The sequence below is a fragment of the Seriola aureovittata genome, chromosome 23 (genome assembly GCF_021018895.1).
Source record: "Seriola aureovittata isolate HTS-2021-v1 ecotype China chromosome 23, ASM2101889v1, whole genome shotgun sequence".
Lineage (NCBI taxonomy): Eukaryota > Metazoa > Chordata > Actinopteri > Carangiformes > Carangidae > Seriola > Seriola aureovittata.
The window spans coordinates 12,807,282-12,828,910 of NC_079386.1; the positions used below are offsets into that span (position 1 = coordinate 12,807,282).

At 38.1% G+C, this 21,629-nt stretch overlaps 1 protein-coding gene across 1 annotated transcript; it reads right to left on the reverse strand.

The window, feature by feature from the left end:
- Window positions 1–10,856: 10,856 nt before the first annotated feature.
- LOC130164969 (uncharacterized) lies at window positions 10,857–21,447 on the reverse strand. Its single transcript, XM_056369988.1, has 12 exons — window positions 21,304–21,447; window positions 21,151–21,229; window positions 20,941–21,052; window positions 20,721–20,833; window positions 20,411–20,484; window positions 20,179–20,304; window positions 19,629–19,724; window positions 13,505–13,636; window positions 13,283–13,411; window positions 13,109–13,149; window positions 12,984–13,024; window positions 10,857–12,871 (listed from the first exon to the last, which is right to left on the reverse strand). The coding sequence occupies exons 2-12, from the start codon at window positions 21,173–21,175 to the stop codon at window positions 12,585–12,587; spliced, it is 1,176 nt and encodes a 391-aa protein (XP_056225963.1). The 5' UTR covers window positions 21,176–21,229; window positions 21,304–21,447; the 3' UTR covers window positions 10,857–12,584.
- Between the last annotated feature and the right edge of the window lie 182 nt (window positions 21,448–21,629).

The window sequence follows — 21,629 nt, forward strand, 5'->3', positions numbered from 1 at the left end:
CACTTCACGAGAGCAGAGCTCCTGCTGCAGAGACAACTTCTCATGCTGTGAACGCTGATGAAAAAACCTCATCTCTTTCCTGTAGCATTAACAGAGTTGAAGGTGAGAGCACATCCATGATAGTACCTGTGTGGATTTCTTTAGAAGCCACCCCAGAAAGTGAGACATTAGTGTATGCCCTACTTGATACGCAAAGTAGCAACACTTTTGTAGATCAAGGAGTATGTGAAAGGATAGGAGCAGGTTCAGAGCCAGTCAAGTTGAAGCTTACCACTATGATGGCAAGAGATTCCATTATACAGAGTGAGAGAGTCAGTGGGCTTAGAGTTAGAGGGTTTGCTTCTAATAGCTTCATTGACTTGCCACCTGCTTATTCCAGAGATTTCATCCCACTTGAACGTTCTCACATTCCTACCCCAGGTACCGCCAAAAAGTGGAAACATCTGATCAACATAGCACAGGAAATACCAGAGCTGATGGATTGTGAGGTTGGCCTTCTTATAGGTTACGACTGCCCCAGAGTCTTAGCTCCCCGACATGTCATTACAGGAAGTGACGACGAGCCATATGGTATCAAAACGGACCTGGGTTGGAGCATTGTTGGCAACTCATCACAGGTGGCAAATTCATCAGAGGTGACAGGTCTGTGCCATCGTGTATCTGTCAGAGAACTTCCACCATTGACACCAGCCGCTGTCATCAGAGCCCTGGAAGCTGATTCAAAGCCACAGCTCATGGTGGGAGATCCTGAAGTGAAAATGACACAAGTGCTGCAAACGGCAGCAGTTGAAGAGGAATGTTTTCTAAAGAGGTTCGAGAAGTTCTCAAAATGGCAAACAGCAGTGAATGTTGTTGCTCGGATTAAAAAATTAAAAGGAGTCAAACCAGCAGAGCCCATAAATGTGGAAGACAGAAGACAAGCCAGTCTTGTCCTTGTGAAATTGGCACAAAAGGATGCCTTCCAAGAGGAAATTGAAGCCCTGAGTCAAAGTAAACCGCCACATAACCATCAGTTGTTCCAGCTTGATCCAGTGTTGCAAGATGGTGTTCTCAGGGTGGGAGGGAGATTAAAAAATGCTTCCTTATCTCATGACATGAAGCATCCAGTAATCTTACCAAAATGTGGGGTGATCACACGGCTGATTCTAGGTTACTGTCATGAAAAAAGTCAGCACCAAGGCAGAGGGCAGACCCTTAATGAGCTTAGAACAAATGGTTACTGGATAGCTGGTGGCAGCAAAGTTGTGGCAAACTACATCAAACAATGTGTCACGTGCAGAAAAGCTCGCCGACCAACAGAAACACAAAAAATGGCAGATTTGCCCACTGATCGTGTTGAGCCCTCACCACCCTTCTCTTTCTGTGGGATGGATTGCTTCGGACCTTTTCTCACTAAGCAGGGTCGTAAAGAGCAGAAAAGGTACGGTCTCATATTCACCTGTCTATCTTCAAGGGCAATTCACATAGAACTATTGGAAGATCTGACAACTGATGCATTCATAAATGCACTGCGGTGTTTTATAGCTATTCGTGGAGCTGTAAGACAAATCAGGTCAGACAGAGGAACAAATTTTGTTGGAGCGAAAAATGAGTTGACAAAGGCTTTAAAAGAAATGGACAATGACAGACTGAGGTCTTACCTGGCTGAGAAACATTGTGATTTCATTATGAATGTACCTGATGCCAGTCACATGGGAGGAATTTGGGAACGGCAGATAAGGACAGTCAGGAGTGTCATGAGCTGGGTCCTTTCCAAGAGCACAGGCAGATTAGATGATGCTTCCTTAAGAACCTTTTTCTATGAAGCTATGTCGATCGTTAATAACCGACCTCTCACAACTGACAGCATCAACGATCCTAAAAGTTTAGAGCCAATCACTCCAAATCATCTACTTACCATGAAAAGCTCTGTTCCACTTCCTCCTCCAGGGAAATTTGTGGCAGAAGATGTGTATGCCAGAAAAAGATGGCGCAGCGTACAGTACCTAACTGAACAGTTTTGGAGTAGGTGGAGGAAAGAGTATTTAGCAAACATCACACTCAGACAACGCTGGCACTCTTCAAGGCGTAATGTGAAAATTGGAGACATTGTTATTGTCAAAGAGGATGAAATTCCACGCAATGAGTGGAGACTTGGAAAAGTGATAGATGTTTGTAAGGATGGAGATGGACTGGTACGAAAAGTTACTGTACAGATAGGAAACAAAAATCTTGGAAAAGAGGGTAAAAGACTTTCTAGTTCATCCATTCTTGAGCGTCCTATTCATAAATTGGTTGTACTTGTAGAAAACAACTAAAATGTGTGATAATGAAACCAGGTTTACTATTGAGAAGAGTTTAAAGTATCAGTTATGTAAGCTAAAAGGTACAAGATATCAGTGTTTATTTCTGAAAGTTACCAGATTTATTTAAATGTTTTCATAGAAGTTATCATAAATCATAGTAACTTGGTGGGAGTGTAACTGTCTGAGAGACAGGTATTTCATTTCAGTGTTTATTTTATATGTATTTGAAATTTAAGTTTGAAATCATTATAATGTGTTAAAACTGTAATATAAGATTATCTTGAACGCAACCTTTTGGGGTTTCAAGTGGTCAGAGGTCACACCTGGGCATTGTGGGATATTTTTACAAAAAAGAAAAGAAAGAGAGGTCCTACATGTGCTGAAGGAGAGCCAAACGTGGCTACTGAGGACAATATTCTGCATGGTTGGAGAGGCGCACACGGTAGTGTACTTTTATTTAGTTTTTCATATTTGGTATTTATGTTTAAAAGTGACCTTTTGTATGTTCCTTTGATGTTTTCAGTTTAAGCAATTAACGGGTGTATTTGGTTGTTTTTGTATTTTTTGTGTGTAGTTTTCACGGTGTCTGATGACAGAGATGCTTGAGAGAGAATAAAACATCATGAAGGACATCTGTATGATGCGTGGCCATATTTCTTGAACCGGTGCAGCTACACTCACTGAAATGTGTAAATCATATTTCGAAGCTTGCTCCATAAGCATAGCCCCCAGGCAGACCTCCATACCTGTGTGGCACAAGATGTAGTTCCTGTGTGCTTCAACTTCTGTTGTGTGGGCTCAAGAAATACAAACACACCTTTGCTGTGTTTTAAATTGTTGTTTGTTGTTTTAAATTCAGTACTGGTGAGCTCTGTACGGTTAGGCAAATTAAATTATCAGGACTTTTTAAAACAAACTATTTGCTTTACAGAGTGATTGTACATTTGTATCTGACCTGTTTATAAAGTCTCAGGCAGCTAACCGGTATGGTGGTGTATTTGAGCCCCTAAGCCACTAGCAAGTAAAATATCTCCTACTGACTCCAAATTTGGTCTTTAGCTACCACAAAGATCACTGGATCAATAGTAAGACAATGGAGCAGATATAGTATTTATATGAAGCATTGCTTTATCTCACTCTGATATTCCATAATTATTCAGCTCATGTAGGCATCAATATGTGCTATCAACTTTAAAACCTTACTTGTTTTACCCTTTTCTTGTTAAATTGGTCAAAGATATATGAATATATGATGCTGAATGTAACATTAATATAATTTCAGACAAGAAAATTTGTGAGAAAATAAAATTTGAAAGTAAATCTCTCTATGGATATTTGATTCTGTGTTTTTTATTTTACTGTTACGTTCTGTATTAAATTAACTCTCATAACATAGGTCTCTTGGTCTCAGTGTTGTTTACCAGCAAAGTACACTGCATTTGTAAGCCATAACTAACTACATTAGTCATCAGACTAATGTAATTTTATGTTTATTACTTTGGCTTTTTTGTTCTCATTTACCTTCTGGAAAAATAAATACATATATATAAAATAAGGAGGATGAGGAGGTAGGATTACCACAGAGCTAGAGTTCTGATATTTGTTATTCAAATATGAGAGATAGGGCTGCTATAATAACATATTTATATATAAATGCATATATAGATATATGTATATATATCTATATATATATATATACTGTACATATGACAAAATAAAATGAAGGGTTAGGGTTAGACACACATTGCTTGATAATGGCTCACAATGTATGGACAGATCGTTTTACATTTCTTATTGACATGTTATACTGTAGAACAGTATGTTTTATTTGTACAGGCCAAAATCACAAATGAAAAACTGACAGAAAGGCCTTTAAAATCTGATTGTTCTACCTTCTTCTATGAGCTTGCATACTTTGGAAGAACATTTTCTTTTTGTAATGAATGTGTCTGTCACTGACTCAGACACCCATGAGTCACAAACACAAATCTAATGAATCTAAGCCACATGTTTACCACACTGTTTCTCCATTAAAATGTATCTCATTCACTTGGATTTTTAGTGGTGCTGAAGCTGTAGACTCTATAAAGGCTGATTTAGACAAGGGCAACAAATGCAGTTTAGTTTGTAATATTTTGAATGATTAGCTGCATGACAGAGCTGCCATGTTTTCTTTTCCTTTTACTAATATATCACAAACTGCACCGACGTGAATAAACTGTAACTTTGATGGCCTTTTCCGCTCAGTAAAATATTTTAAGACCTAACATGCGGCTAATGTAAAGCTAGCGGAGCTTGGAGAGTTGGTTATCTGGTTGCTAGGCGCACGCACGCACGCACGCACGCACGCACACAGGTCAGGAGCTGCCGGTGCCATGGCAATGAGAAAACCTGCCCAGAATTTGGCCTTTACATGGCTCGAGTTAAAAATAAAAATAAAGGTTATTTTTTACTGCTTCACACACTCTAGCCAACTGACGCTGTCACTCTAACTTTGAAGAAAAAGTGATTTGCACTCCTCCTTTGAGTGCTCACAGTTTGAAAAGTTTACATGTTATGTAAAAACAGTTGTTGTGTTTTGGAGAGAGCAGAAGTTTTCCTCCGTTTTATAGTTTGAATCACATTTCTAAGTGCAGGTATGAGAGAGCTGGGTGACTCAGAAAAAAGGTGAAATTTTGTAGGAGAAAGGTGAAATTTTGTAGAAAAAAGGTGAAATTTTGAGGGTTTTTAAAGAAAATTCCAATGCATTCCTAATGCATTATTTATTCCCAGTATTTTGGGAATAAGTTACGCGCCAAAATTTGGCGGAAGAATAATAATAAGCCTGAGGAATATTAATAGATGCCTCGGAGCTGAGCACCCATGGCACTAATTATTGTACTGTGGACGTGACTCAGCTAAAACTGTTAATCAACTTGTTTTCTGCCCCCGCACATAATGATTATGATCATACATACAAGAACATCTCGTACTGTGTTTTTAACTACAGAGATTTGATTTTCACTTTCAATCTGAGCCACACGTTTCTCAGAAATCACATGATTGCAGGACATAAGTTTGCTATTGTTTACCACTGCCATGGTGTAGATATTTGATTTTCACTTTCAATCTCTGCCACACGTTTCCAGAAATTCCCATGAGAACAATATCTACCCAAAAAAGTCACCTACATTATTTTTTAGCTCCTTCATGTTTTCAAAACAAACAAAGAAAAAAAAATCACAGTTCAAGCTCATTTATTTTGTAGCTATGACACATGAATGTAAAATGATAAATAGATATCATCTTTCTTCAAACTGTTAGATTTAAATTTACCATTTCTTTTGTTTATTAGTTGGTTTGTTTGGCCATGTTTTCTCATGCTGTTTGAGTATAATCATTATGTGTGAGGCAGGAAAGAAGTTGATAAACAGTTTTGTCACAACTGTCAGAACTTGAGAACAGGTCTTCTGTGTGTCATTGGGTGTGTGACTTTTTTCTTTGTTATGAAACACAAAGGAAAACTCTGTGAGACTGTGTTCAAAATTAGAAATCATCCTATCAGATTCCCCACAGCAAGTCTATCGTACATTTCATATGTGTTGTTGGCTTTGATCTACTGGCTTTTGTCTTCTATGATCTTGCATACTGTGGAAGAACATTTTCTTTTAGTAATGAATGCGTCAGGAGTCATGAACACAAATCGAATCGATCTCAGCAACACGTTTACAGGAATGACTGCAGGAAAGACAGATGTGGTTTCTCTTTTAACATGTACAAGTGCAACAAATGCAGTTTAGTTTGTAATATTTTGAATGATTGTCAGGGTTTGAGGGGTAAGGCTGGACCCAAATGCAGCCAACACATGGGAGACGGTGCAGACAGGTTTATTAAACTAACAAAATAACTTATAACACAAGCACAGGGAACCACAGGGGATGACAACAGGAGACATGAACAGACCGAAAACAAATTAGACATGGACAGCTCGGGGACAAACCAGACATGAACAGGCCACGTGAACAGATTGAGGATTAAACAGACATCAACAGATCAAGGAAAACCCAGAGAACAACAGAAGAACCAACACAGACAAAGGGAAGCACAGACAGGAAGCAAAAACACTGAGACACACAAGGAAACCAATTACAAAATAAAACAGGAAGTGAGAAAAGTCCAAACAAACTAACACAAAGTGTCTGCCATGGCAAACCATGACAATGATTAGCTTTCCATTGTTTTCAATTTGAATTTTGAGACAATTTCTATGATTACTCGTAATAGTTACATAGGCTATTGATTACCATGCAATCATACTATTACACACCATAAATTAACAGATTATCAATGGATTTAAAAAGTAGTGCTGATGTCTGAGCATCTTTGAATGCATTGACTCACAATTTCATGAAGGTTAACAACAACATCTACCTGTTGGCATACCTTTTACATGGTCACCTACATTGTTTGTAGCTTCTTCATGTGTTTTATAAGAAACAAAGAAAAAAAAAGTCACACGGCCATTGACAGAAAAAAACATGCTCTCAGTTCAGGCTCAGTTATTTCGTAGCTATGACACATGAATGTCAGATGAAAATAAATATCATGTTTCTTCAATCTGTCAGATTTGAATTTACCATTTCTTTTGTTTATTGGTTGGTTTGTTTGGCCATGTTTTCTCATTATCCTCTTTGAGTATAATCATTATGTGTGAGGCAGGAAAGAAGTTGATAAACAGTTTTGTCACAACTGTCACAGGGTTTGAGGGGTAAGGCTGGACCCAAATGCAGCCAACACATGGGAGACGGTGCAGAACGGTTTATTTAACAAAAGAACTTACACCCAACACTGGTGAAGCACAGGTAAACACGTGAACTCAAAACAGGACACAGGAACAGGCAACATGAACAGACCGAGGACAAAGCACATATGAACAGACTGATGACAACCAGACACGTGAACCAACGAGGACAAACCCAGAAATCAACAGCGAGACAACAGAGAAAAAACCAACAAAGACAAAAGGGAGCACAAAGACTATATAGAGAAGGGAGGCGAGGGTGATTGAACACAGGTGAAACACATTAGGGCGGGGCAGACAATCACCACACAGAAACAGGACCAAGACAAGAAGCAAAAACACTGAGACACACAAGGAAACCAATTACAAAATAAAACAGGAAGTGAGAAAAGTCCAAACAAAACTAACAAAAGGTGTCTGCCATAGCAAACCATGTCAAGTTTTAGCTAAGTCAGGTTCACAGTAAGTAATATTCATGACTTAACTCTATTTCCTATCAAATAAAACCTCACATAAAAAAATACAGTTTGAATGAATTATTTTTCACATTAAAATGATCATTTATACGTGTAATATTTTACACAGGGGGAAAAGCCATCAAAGTTACAGTTTAGTTGTCAGTTGTAAGTCTCTCAACACTTTAGGTTTTTAAAGGTTCCTGTGATCCTCTGGGACAGTGTGGATCCTGATCCTGCAGGAGCCACATTTCCTGTAAGACACCATGAGTGCAGCCAGGAGACACACAGCAGCAGTGAAGCAGAGCGCTGTGGCTCCAGTGATCTGTGTAGGAGGTCTGAGCGGAGACCAGGTCCCATCCTGGACTGAAGTCAACGTCTCATAGGGGTCACTGAACAGAAATCAGTTAAGTTAGTATGAGTTACAGGTTATTGTAAACCAAGAGGGGGCTTTTTAAAATCATACTTGCCTTGTGTAAGAAGCTGGAAATGTACTGACATCATCTGAGGGAGGAGTAATGTCAGAGTACAGGCATAACCTCCTGTCAGGGCACAAGACTAAACCCTGAAATCCTTTTATCTGGGAAGTAAAAACAGCAAAGAAAATTAATGATGATTAAATGTCAAATGAGAACTTTTAACAAACCCCACTGATTTCCAGCTTTCTATAGTCACACGTTGGGGTCATGTTACCTGAATTGTGCCTCCTGCTGGACAGTCCACCCACTCAGAGCCAGTGACCTGGATTTGGAACCTGTTTGGTCCAGTACACCTGTGTCTGTAACAGCGGCCCTCCACTGAGCTGTTAACCACAAGAAATTGACTCTGGTTGTAAAAGAAAGGCAGGAGGAGTAAGAAGGAAATAATGGAAAGGGTTCGGAAAACACAGGCGACATGCATTCACCTACATCATATGTGTCAAACTCAAGGCCCGCGGGCCAAATATGGCCCGCCACGTCATTTTATGTGGCCCGCGAGAGCTTAAAAGGTCTGATTATCTTATAATAAATCAGTCAAAGGGTGCATTGACCATAAACTACATTTCCCATAATGCATGCCGATCATGTTACCCGTGAAGTAACGGCATCCCCCCACTATATTGCAGTGTTTCCACATCAGTGCCATTTTCCGAATTAAGAAATACAAACAATGATCCCAAAATGTCCATATGTAATATTTGTAAGTTGAATAATAAAAATCCAGAGTTATTTAATATTAAGGAGTAGTTGCATTTATTTTACATTACATTTAACTGTGGAATACGTTTCGCCTCTTTTCCAAGCGGCTTCATCAGTTCTTATGTATTGGTCTCTCTAGTCCGCACTAGTCTGACTAGTCAGACTAGTGCGGACTAGAGAGACTAGTCAGACTAGTGCGGACTAGAGAGACTAGTGCGGACTAGTGCGGACTAGAGAGACCAATACATAAGAACTGATGAAGCCGCTTGGATAAGAGGCGAAACGTCTTCCACAGACAAATACAAGTCCAGTTGCCTTCGATTTAATCTGAGAAAGAGATAACTATGACCTGGACGAATGAGAATTTACACAGACATATTACATTTAGCTACATTTATACTGCCTCAAAGTTACATCTGGCCCTTTGAGGGCAACCATTATGCTGATGTGGCCCTCCGTGAAAATGAGTTTGACACCCCTGGTCTATAGCATTACTTAATCCGAAATAAACAACATGAACTCAAACAAAGTCACAAAGATAATGGAGTAAATGTTTTCTTACCTGATATTTTTGCAGGCTATAAATTCACTTAACTTTTCTTAGGTGACCAAACAGATTCTGTCCAACCTTTCCTAATATTCCAGTTCTCCATTAACAACCTACATCTCAAACTTGCTCAAAATAAGAATTTGGCAGACCTAGTAGCAGTGAGGTGTGCCGTCGGCCAGCAGCAGCACTCCCACTCAACACTTATTCTCAAATTTGACCGGTGAGAGGCGCACACAGCTGTCAGTGGCCAGTTGCCTTGATGACAGTCAGATCAACCAATCATGTTCAAATGTTCACGATGAGACAGCCAATAGCATTTGTTTCAGTGTGGTAACATAGCAACAATAGGAAAATATGATTTTTTTGAAATATGAAAGAAATGTGTGTATTTAGTTGTATTTGTAGGTTATTTAATTTTGACCAATTAGGTCAAATATTGTTTTTGTAGGGTATGAATAAAAAATTAATAATGTATGGTAAAGTTTTATTGATACCTATGGGTTTACACAGACAAAAACACAGAGTACAGTATATAGAATACTATATTTTAGTGTTTGCAAAATGACCGAATATCTAGTTTATTGAACAAGTTTCCCTGAGCTGAATGAATCAGGTGGCCACAGCAAATGAATTGGTCACTGTCAAATTTGTACTGTTTTCTTTTATGGTATATGGTGCATACACAAATACACAGCTTAGTAAAGTCTAGGCAGGAAGACAACAGCAAGAAGCACCTGGGTTCAGCTTCAACCCTGGTTCTTTCTTGCATGTGTTGCTTGCATGTTCTCCTTGTGTTTAATTAATCAAGGACTCTAAATTGTCCATAGGTTTGAATGTGTGTGAGTGTGCGTGATTGTGTGTTGTGTGATAAACCATTTTCCTGCTTTCCTTCCAGTACATGCTTGGATATGTTCCAGTACTTCAAACTTTTTTTGTTTGAAGTTTGAATGTTTGATGTAATGAAAAAAAAGTTTCCCACATTTGCATCCAGAATTACAAAGTTTGAATGTAAAAGTGCACATAAATGCAAAACTAATGATTTACCCCTAAAATTACAGAGAAAAACTTTTAATTGTTAGTATGGACATTAACCTTTTATAATAACAAGCTACATTTTTAATTACAGATAATTACTTCTTACATAGATTTGTATGTAATTTAAGAAAGCAGAAAAAACTGTATAAATAATACAGTAATTTTTCTTTACAAAAATGGGATATAAATGTAATTCATTATTATTGGCATAATGCTAAAAATAAAAGTTTGGCTGTTAATTCACGGATAATTTCTGTAATTTTACAGACTTTTGTACACAATTTAAAAAAACAGAAAACTACTGTAAAATAAGTTGTTTGTTTTTTTTACAGTGTGGATTTTCTGCTAAAACACCAGAGGGAGACACAGAAATAAAGCAAACTCACTGATTGACCTGAAGATTAGCGGATGAATAAACAGGATGAAGGGAGCAGTGGGCCTCTTCGATTAATAATTCTTTTCTTTTTCTATTTCTTTCACATTATATTTATTTTTCTAATTTAATAATGTAATAATAATAATAATAATAATGTAGTAACCTACACATAAACTAAAAGATATCTAGATATCTAGTCAAGTTTACATTTGAATTTTATTTCCTCCTACAATCTTTTGTTTGAAACCATTTTATATGTTACATCCAGTATTATTTATGTATCTCTGAACAATTCTTAAAAAGTATTCTTAAAAAATAAAATGTCAATACACTTCAACTGTATAAATTGCAAAATTGAAGAAAGTGAGAACAACAAGTGAAGTCATTAAAGTCCTTTTCGTTGCATTACTTTCTATTACAAACTGATGGAATAAATCCACACTTTTATCTGAAACAACCCTCTCTCTTTTTCATTTGCTTTTCGTTTCCTGTGGCAAGCAGGAAGTTATGTATTTTACATTAACGAAAAAACAGAAAAGGTGATCTGTTAAACAGACTGAACAAGACTAAACAAAGAGTGCTATCTACAGACAGTCAGAATAGACATATCTATCAAGTACAGTGCAGAATGGCTTAGCATCTATTAACAAGACGAGGTCCAAATCTAGCATCCGGCTGGACTGCGTATGGTAAATACAAAATTGAGGACATAGTTGAAATCTGTTGTGGAACCTGTAAACCAATGACATCATTGCGTCACAGTTTTATTCTGCCCAGTGTCAGCTGGTATCAGCTCTTTGTCTGTTGACTTCTCTCTTTCGCTCTGTGTCCACATATACAGTATTTAAATATAGCCCAATTCCCAATAAAGCTGTTCTCATGGGCCATTAAGAGTGACAACATTTTGTTGTATAACAGTAGCGCTGTCTATCAAAATCACCAAACACATAGATTAAAGACAACAGAAAAGAAGATTTTGGCTAAATTTACATACAAAATTATAGCTCAAGGAGAAAGTTAGAAGCAACAGAATATCTTTCTTCTACCTCCGTTTGGGTAATAAACGGCTGCTCCGCCTCTCTGCCACCGACTGAACAGAGTAGTAGAGTGTTGTGCCTTTGTTTTGTTTTTTTAAAGTCACTGAAGAGGTTGGACAAACTGTTAATCTAGCGACAAAGGCATCAAGTTGGCAATACTGCTTGTTTGCCCCAATTCGTTTTGAAAGGGCAGTGACTAATGGGAAAAATCCAACACTCGTCTGGTTGACCAATGGTGTAACTTGATCACTTAATGAGTCAGGTAATCAGTCATGGAGAATGGTGTTTATAGGTCTGGTCTTTATGGATGACCAGGGATGTCCCAGGAAAAGTAATAAAGCACTTCCTTAATTTCATATTTTAATATGAAAATAGAATTGTAAAAATAATTTATAAATGAACAATTAATCCATCAATAATAACAAAAACAGCATAAACACTCATTAAATGAACCTTTCAGAAATACATTTCTTAATTCATGAATAAATAATAAAATTTGAAAAACTATTTGAAAAGGCAATTTAAAACTGGGAATACATACATTCTTATTTTTAATGCCTATTAAAATATGAAATTAAAAAAATTGTTTATTACTTTTCCTGTGACATCTATTGTCCTCCAATGGCACTGCTCGTTGTGGGTCCACCAAAAAATAAGAGAATCTTGTGGATTACCCGAACATGCAGTGTTGCAAATTAACAATTTTCATCATCCTGGACAAAATGTGTACTTTGTGCTTGTTTTCTGTCCTTTTCTGTTTCCATGATCATTTCCTTTTTCAGTGATTTTGACTGTGAATTTGTTTAGATAGAAGATCAGTCTTTCAGGTTCAAACCTTTTAAGGCCTTTGAGAAACTGGTAATATCATCTCCCTCACCATTCCTTTTCTTAGCGACTTTCTCTTTTTGTTTTTTGCCTTTTTTTTTTTCCTCTCTTCCCACCTGTCTTGCCATGAACTTCTCCCACAATCTGTTTCTCCTGTCTCTGTTGCTGATTTTGTTGATGATGTGAAGTATAAGACTGAGCAGAGGTGACACCCTTTGTAGTACATGCTGCCTTCTTCCCGCCATCAGCTCCAGTTCTGTCTATCTTCTCATGTCTTTGTTTGCCACAATCTTCCTCTTTGGAAGTCAACGCGTCTCTGGTGTCTTGAGTCAAAGCGTCTGCAGCATGCACTGGGAAGGTAAACCAGAGAGAGAGATAAAATCAATTCTGACAGACTATCAGTGTCGCCCAATCATTCAAACCACACCACAGTAAGCTTAATGAAAAAGTTTGGCATCTTACTTTTCTTTTTCCTGTAGAAAAGAAGATAAGCACTCTGGGATCTGATGGGACAAATGTGCGAAGGCAAGGTCATTGTCATATTCAGCAAATGTATGGTGGGGAAAAAAAGACAAATTAAGTCTTACCTCTTCTTATTGTCATGCACCTGGAATGGCGGGTAACGAAGCTGTTGGTGAAAGGAATAACAGGTTTCCCCATTATTATCATTTTTTACCATCTACCACCTGACTGCACAACTAAGTGTTGAAGCACTGCTGCTTTGGGATCAATAACACTGAAGAAAAGGTGATCAGTCTTACCGGTGTGACAGTGGTATCATTGAAGTTATACCATCTCTCATCCTCCTGGGACTTGATTGTAGCAGTGTAATGTCCACCTCTCAGATCTCCAAAATGATCCACAAACGCGTACAGGTCATACGTCTGACTCTGATCACCAGTGGAAAAATAGGACAGAAATCAGGATGAGGAAATAAAAAATAATGAGTTGTGATAAAATATTAAAATGTATATACAATATACCTGTGGTATCTGTAGGGTGTAGGGAACCTCCACACTGCAGTTTATCTTCACATGTTCCATGCGACGGTCGTCAAACTTAAATCTCTTCAGCAGCAGCGTCAGAACTTCTGGATGCTCGTTTATTACAAATTCCTAATTGAGACACACAAATACAATAAAATAAATTGCTAAGTTTGAGCAATAAAGTACAATAAATGCAAAAAAAACCAAAAAAACAATCATTGCAAGATGACACACTGAGTATATTTTTTTCTTTTACATTTGAAAAATGAAATCACTGTAGACTGGTTGGCCATAGAGAATTGTCACTACTGCATTTTTGAAAAGCTGAGCAACTGTATATCACTCATTCTAAGCTGTTTCATTTCTGTTAGTTGTTGTACTACTTTTAGCAGGGCAACCCACAATCCCACCCCTTGGTGAGTTGAGGAGGGGCAATCCACTCTCCATTTGGTATCCTCTTCATGCATAATACCTTTAGTAATGACAAGGTCATTAAAAGGAGCTCACTGCCAGGTGTAGCTAGTGTGCACCTTATGAATGTGATGATCCACTCAGAAGTACCCTCATCTACAGAGTTTAGTGCTCAGTAGGTAGAGTTATCATTAGCATTATCTATAGGATGCTAATAAGTAGGCAGAAAACGATAGAGTTTTAGTTTTAATTTGATTTGAGAGAGTCATGAGTTTTTCCCCATTAAATAGAAATATACATGAATGTAGGTGAAGTAAGTAACCAAAAATGTACAGCTGAGAAAGTTGATGGTTATGGGGTGGCTTATTGTAGTAGGGCTAGTTAAGTCAAGAGCTTGTTCTAGGCATGGGGGAATATGATCCCCTCACTTTTCTCTAGTCTGTGATTCTCTAATTTTTAAAGAAAATCTCCTTAAAAATGCCCTGTGATGAGGGTTGATAAATATATTGAAACTCTCATCTGGGTTGCCTGTAGTTGTGGGGTAGAAGTATTATCATACTCTCCACACAAAGTGTTTGCAAATGTTGTGAAACAGTATCTCTGTAAGTTTGTGTCTCATTTTGTTTGATGTGGGTACTCAGATTTGTGAATGTATGCAGGGATCTTAATGTGTACGCACTGAAAAAATCAGTGTAGATGGCATTTTATTAATGAGTCAAAATTTTAAGTAATTAGCTTCGAGTTCAAAATATGCCTCTTAATTGGCTGTCTTTTTCATGGGACGTTTGTCATTCTTCAATTCAACAAAGAAAAGTAAAAAAAAAAAATTGCAAACACTAGAATAAAGTTAATGGCTACTAGTGTGGCAGTACTACCTTAATGTAGGTCAGATCAATTTTACTCTGGACAGTTTACAGCAAAGCCAATCGCTCCCACGGACCTTGACTCTTTTTGTGGATTTGTATTGGACTGCTGACATTTCAGCTAAAAGCAAGCATGCTAACGCTGTAAACAAAAAGGACTGGAGACTCCGGCCAAACTAAACAAAGAAAGGAAGACAATGGGCCAACCATGCAGTGGGCCGTCGCGTCGAATGCACCGGCTTGACTTGCCCCCAACTCACAACTTTGCCCAAATATGTCACCGTAGCTTGACCAAATTGACACTTTTTAAGTTAAATTAAGTGTGAGATTGGCATCACGCAGCCTTCAAAACACTGCAGGAAGCTGCTGAATGTGGTCATCCCACGAACTCCAATAGACCACAACGTCATCCAAATATGCTTCGCATCCTGACAAGCCCGACAAGACTGTTTACCAAGCACCAAAATGTAGCTGGCGCATTACCCACGCCAAATGGCATCACTGTGTACTGCAAGAAAGTGTCAGGGGTTGCAAAGCAGAGCTCTCCCGTGAGACGTGAAAGTTTTATAGACTGACCACATCCTCATTCTGGACATGAGTCAAATGCGGAAAATACTCATTAAGTTTGGATTTCAAAAATTTTCAACCGTCCTTGGACAACAGCACTGGACGGACCAACAACATCCTCAACATCAGACAAGGCTCGAGGGGTGTCTCCCTGGGATCAGCACTGGACAGCGCCGCGGCAAACTGAGCCTCATCAGTAAAATTCAGCACCGGACAGCGCCATAACAGTTTTGCCCTCTTCACAGACAGAAGACAAAGAGACAGATTCTCTGCCCAGGTAAGGCTTCAACATGTTAACATGACACAATCTACTTCACCGCCGACGTTCCGGAGTGGCAACTACAGTATTTAGTCCCGGTCACTCACTTTTTCCTTGCTACATAGGGGCCAGTGTAACGTGCCTCCGAAGCAGAACCGAGAATGGGCAACAATACCAATACTTTATCGCCCCATGTTCAATTGCCCCCTGACTCTCTGGGTGATATGGATAAAGAGGGTATGGTGGTATGATCTGATTTGGTTTACAAGAGACTTGGCACACATGACATGTTTTGCAGTACTGGCGCACGTCCAGTTTTAATCCTGGCCAGAAAGAAACATCGCTGGAAACTGTCATAAATTTTTATTAACGCCTAAATGGCCAGCAAGTGGATTATCGTGTGCCAATTTGAAGATTTCATGCCGGTGCATTTTTGGGACTACAATTTCTGTCACAACACCCCAATCATACGGTGGCCCTGAAGGGCAAATGACACCAACAAAAAGGAAAACACAATAACATTAACAAAAACACAACAACAAAAAGGAAACACAACGACACTAACAAAAACACAACGACAAAAAGGAAACACAACATTAACAAAAACACAACAACAAAAAGGAAACACAACGACATTAACAAAAACACAACGACATTAACAAAAACACGACAAAAAGGAAAACACAACAACATTAACAAAAAACGACATTAACAAAAACACAACAAAAAGGAAACACAATGACATTAACAAAAACACAATGACAAAAAGGAAAACACAACGACATTAACAAAAACACAACGACATTAACAAAACACAACAAAAAGGAAAACACAACAACAAAAAGGAAACACAACGACACTAACAAAAACACAACGACAAAAAGGAAACACAACGACATTAACAAAAACACGACAAAAAGGAAAACACAACAACATTAACAAAAACACAACAAAAAGGAAAACACAACAACATTAACAAAATCACAACAACAAAAAGGAAACACAACGACATTAACAAAAACACAACGACATTAACAAAAACACAACGACATTAACAAAAACACAACGACATTAACAAAAACACAACGACAAAAAGGAAAACACAACAAAAAGGAAACACAATGACATTAACAAAAACAACGACATTAAAAAAACACAACGACATTAATTACTAACAGAAAGGGTAGGTACCTGCTATGACAAGGATCATTGGTGATTGGACGAAAGCACATCCGTTTGTTTAACAGGTATTTTCAAGGCTGCTTTATGCCATACCAGGTAGTTTACGGCTCGGGCGGACTTCATTTAGAAGAGTGACAAAGATGTATTGCCCTCATTGTGGCAATGTATGTCAATATGGCTCGTCTCACCTGTGCGAGTGGGGAATAATTCTTTCTCCTAAACAACCCTGCTTCTCGTAACCGTGTCTTAAGAGTGCGAACACTCATTGTGATGTAGTGAAAGGTGGACAGCATGTCAACTATCACCTCATATGTATGCCCCGCATCAAAATAATGCCTGATAACTTCTTCTTCTGTAGTAGCCATGTTTGCATCCGTGCCGTGAACTACCTGGTATGGCGTAAAGCAGACTTCCCCACCTTTTAAACAGACGGACGTGCTTTCGTCCAATCACCAATGATCATTGTCATAGCAGGTACCCCCCCCCCCCCAACTACCTAAACCAAACTAAACCTAAACAGTACAAATAACGAATAACAGGACTACTGGTCATCTCCAGCCCAAATTAATGCAACAAACTAAAATAACAAAGCCCCACAGCACCTAAACGTGCGTGGAAGAAAGAACCCTGCTTGGGGAAGGAAAAGATGACAAAGAACCCTCACCACAGGTACCGCTGTCCACGTGTGTGTGTGTGTGTGTGTGTGTGTGTGCCTCCTCTGTCTCTGCACTCTCTGCCCCTCCCTCTCCCCCTGAGTGCTGATTGCACCCAGATGTGCACCTGGCAGAGGGAGGAGGGAGACAGAAGAGTAACAGAGAGAGAGAGAGGACAGGACACCACACAGCAAGGGCACACGTAACAACTGGTGTTAACTACCAGTCATCTGTACCTGTTCAACTGTTTTAAAAACTAAAGCGACCAGCGATGTGATGCTGGAATGAAGCTTCGCCCCCGCTCAGCTTGGGGATATTCTTTTCTTTTTTTTTCTGTCTGTCCATCTCTGCTGGAGTGTGGGACTGTAACATTACAGCTGTGCCCACAGACACGCATGACAAATTTGTTAGGAGAAATATGCAATTGGATCAGTCAAGATAACTTTCAGTGTGACAAACATCCGTATAAGGCCAGTATATTGTTTCTCTTCAAGTGCCCTTAATTTTTAAACAATGCATTATTTTTGTCACTCCGGAGCTTTTTGTTACAAATGACTATATTTAAAATATAAAACCAGTTTGTATTTTATATGATTGTCTTTCTACACAGATCCATGATTAAATATTTTAAATGAATTAAAATTATATTCTGTTTATTGCAACTATTTTTAAGTCAAAGTCATCACTAATGCATCAGAAAACAATGTGGATGAGATCATCTGTTTATATATATGTGGCCTGAACATTGTGATTAAAACACTTGTTTGGAAATGTGCTGTGTCTCATTTGTTTGTAAGGAACCTATTGTGATATAATGATGAAGTAATGAAGGAACTACTCAATAACAACTCTGTTTGAATTATCAATAACAAACTGTAAAAACAACCACAATATGCAGGTGGATTATTTTACTTTACAGTTTTATTGTAATGTGCCGCCTAATTACCCTCTAAGGAAGTCTAATTTGTGTTGCTGTGGGAAATAAAGATGCAATGTGCTGGCAGCTTCCAAAGCCTAATGTTTGTGACATATGGAAGTAGAAACTATAACTACCTACAACCTTCATGGATATATCAGATATGACATTGTGTTCTATGTCTCATTAGACTATGATCTTGGAAAATGGTGTCTAATAGCATATAAAGGTTTTTCTATTTGGTTTCTAATTAGAGTATAATTTGGTGTAATAGTGTATTGTTTATTCTGGATCTAATATGCAATTATAGGCAGTTTCTCTTTGCAGCATAATTTAGGTGTAACCTATGGTGTCTAAATATGGTATAACTATGTTTGTTTACTGTCTAATAAAGAACATATTATTTAAAGTTTTGTCTAATTTGATACAGAGTACGGCTTGTTACGTCTTATTAGTACACCATAAAATAAAGTGCAACCAAATCCCTTATTGGTAGGACTTCCTTGAATAACTTAACATGTGTTTGTGATACTATCTCAAACACAAGGAACACAGGAAGATGCATGTTATAAGAAGAAAAACTAATAATCTGTCCTGTGACAGATTTTTTGTTTTGTTTATTTTTGTCTTGAAGGGACAGAAGTTCGAAGTCACACATCTTTAAATGGTTGCAGAGTGTCAGGTCTTCCCTATATGAACCTGTCTGAGGGCAGATGCCAAAGAAGAAAGTGAGAAGAAAAGAAAGGAGATGCCAATGCATGCAAGTTGTTGTGTGGCAGAGAGCAAAGAGATCTCTTGGTGAGACTGTGATGAATGATGTATCATTACTGAAGCATTTTTATTGAGTTTATATCTGCATTTGCATGTTAAGGTAAACTAACTGAAACCAATGCTGAGCTGTGAGCTGACAGTGTTCAGCTCATGACATGTCACAAAGTGAGTCAAGCTTACTGGGGTTTAGATAAGACCTGCACCCTCTCTTATTCACGTTTTCCTGTATATATTGTGGCTGATCTATGGATGGTATAGCTGTAAGGCTTAGAGATAATTAATTCCCCTAGATGCAACAAGAAATAACATCACCAGTTTTACTTGTGCCATAACAATAAGATTATTGCAAAATGTGATATGCAGTACAACACTGCATTGTCATATAATCACCTCAACATGTGTTTTAGTATCATTAAATTTAACAATATAAACTCATAATGCTATCACTATATATAAAGTTTATTTTATACAAATAAAAAAGAAGTTATTCATAACTTACATTAGTCGCATCAGATTTTGCAGCACACTCGTCACAGTATATCTGATTCGATCCACTGACAGCTAACGCTGTGAAATACTTGGAAATGCCCTCCACCTGAAAAACACATTGAATGTCTCTTGTTCCTGAGATTTGCTATTGCAGAAAAACCTGAGCAGGTTATTTTCACACAATTCTCTACATAGTTTTCAAAGAGAAAATTTTTAAACAAATTTCACTTGCCCCAAACAATGATGTCATGCCAACATTTACATGAGCCATTCTGCCTTAATTCATCTCAAATCTGACTCATCCCCCAGGTGTATTTAAAACATACTCTGAGAAAGGGTTCAAGTAGTTTCATTTTTGGTTTGACAGAATTGCAAAGTTTTCACACATTGATCCATGCCTTTCATAAACAGATACTGCAAGTCTCGCTGAATACATAAAATATTTTCCACAATTTGACATCTCATGTGAATGGTGTGAATTGATCATGGCATAATTAGTATAAATTATATCTCCTGGCAAAAAATGAATGTATTAAAGATAGGAACATATCTGTCCTTACCACAGTGTAGGTCTTTTCCTGAGATTTCACCAATTCAAGAGGCAGACTCCAAAATGGACCATTAGTGACTGACTTGTTAGAACATGAAGAGCAGGTGTTCTCGTGTGTCAGCCGTCCTTGGAATATCTTCAAGAACAACAAATAGAGACGGATAGAACAGTGTTTCATTTGACATAATGTAAAGATCCTTAGGTTTTAGAAATAAATGTTATGTTTATTATTAAGTCTATACGTTTGATGCGTGAGCACAGGTCAGACAAGTCAGAATCTTCTCAAAGCACTCAGCAGCATCATGTTGTTCATGCACTGTGGAAGAAAAAGAAATCAAATGTGTTTTTCTTTCTGTGGATGGTAAAATGACCATTTTGACCTTTCTGACTCATCTGCCTCTTTTAAAGGTAAAATATCAACTCTGGATTACTGACTCTAAAACAATCGTACAATTAGTGTATTTAATGAAACTGGCAACTTAGCTGGTAAACTGGGACAATTTCCCAAAGAATAAGTTCAACCATTCAACATGAAGGGAATGTTTACTGTACCTTTTTTGATGCACAATATCTTTGTGATATCCAGTGTGTTTGTTTTGCCTGTCCTCAGTTTATCAAACAATCTTTTAAGACGACGATCCATACAATCATTGTCACAGCTGTAGCTGGAAGTGAACACATGGGGGCCATGAGTGATACAGAAGTGCGCTGTAATCTTTACTGAGTTGAAATAAAGGTAAACATTATATATGGTTGAGATTTTGTAACAAACCTTTCCACAGCCTCTCTGAAGTCTTTGGTCATGAACAGCACCTGCAGCACACTGTTCAAGTAACACGTTGCTCCTTGGTTCAACAAGCCATGGTACTTTGCAAGATGTCTACCTGTTGGTAGCACGTATTTAATAATGAATATGAATTGCAGAGTGTCTTAATACTGTCGCTGTTGATGATAAACTGAGCGAACAGCGCGAATATCTCACCCCCTTTCTGACGGGAGGAACTCATTTCGATCCCTTTAATTTTCAGTACACGTAGAGATCCTCCACTGAAACAGATGCTCTAAAGATATACACAGTGGATCAGAAGAGGACATATGCAAAAGCAGGACAGACGGAAAAAGATTATGTGCTTACCTTCACAATTGGAAAGTTATGTTTGCATTGTTGTATTGGATAAGTAACGGCAAACAATGAACAGGCTGTCTGCTTTGAAAGTAAACGTCGAGAGAACTTTCTTTTTCGCTTGATGCCACGCCCACTGATGACGCATGTCAGCACGTCAGCCCTAAATGTTCAGATAGGGGATAGAAAATATGATTTCACTACACCTGGAAAGATGTAAGCTGAAAACATTTATTTTTCTTTGTGTGTCTAATTCTTTGGCGAAAACATCACTGACAGAATAAACTGTTTAAACTATTAAAGGGTTACTTTCATTTTCACTTTACGCTACAGTTATG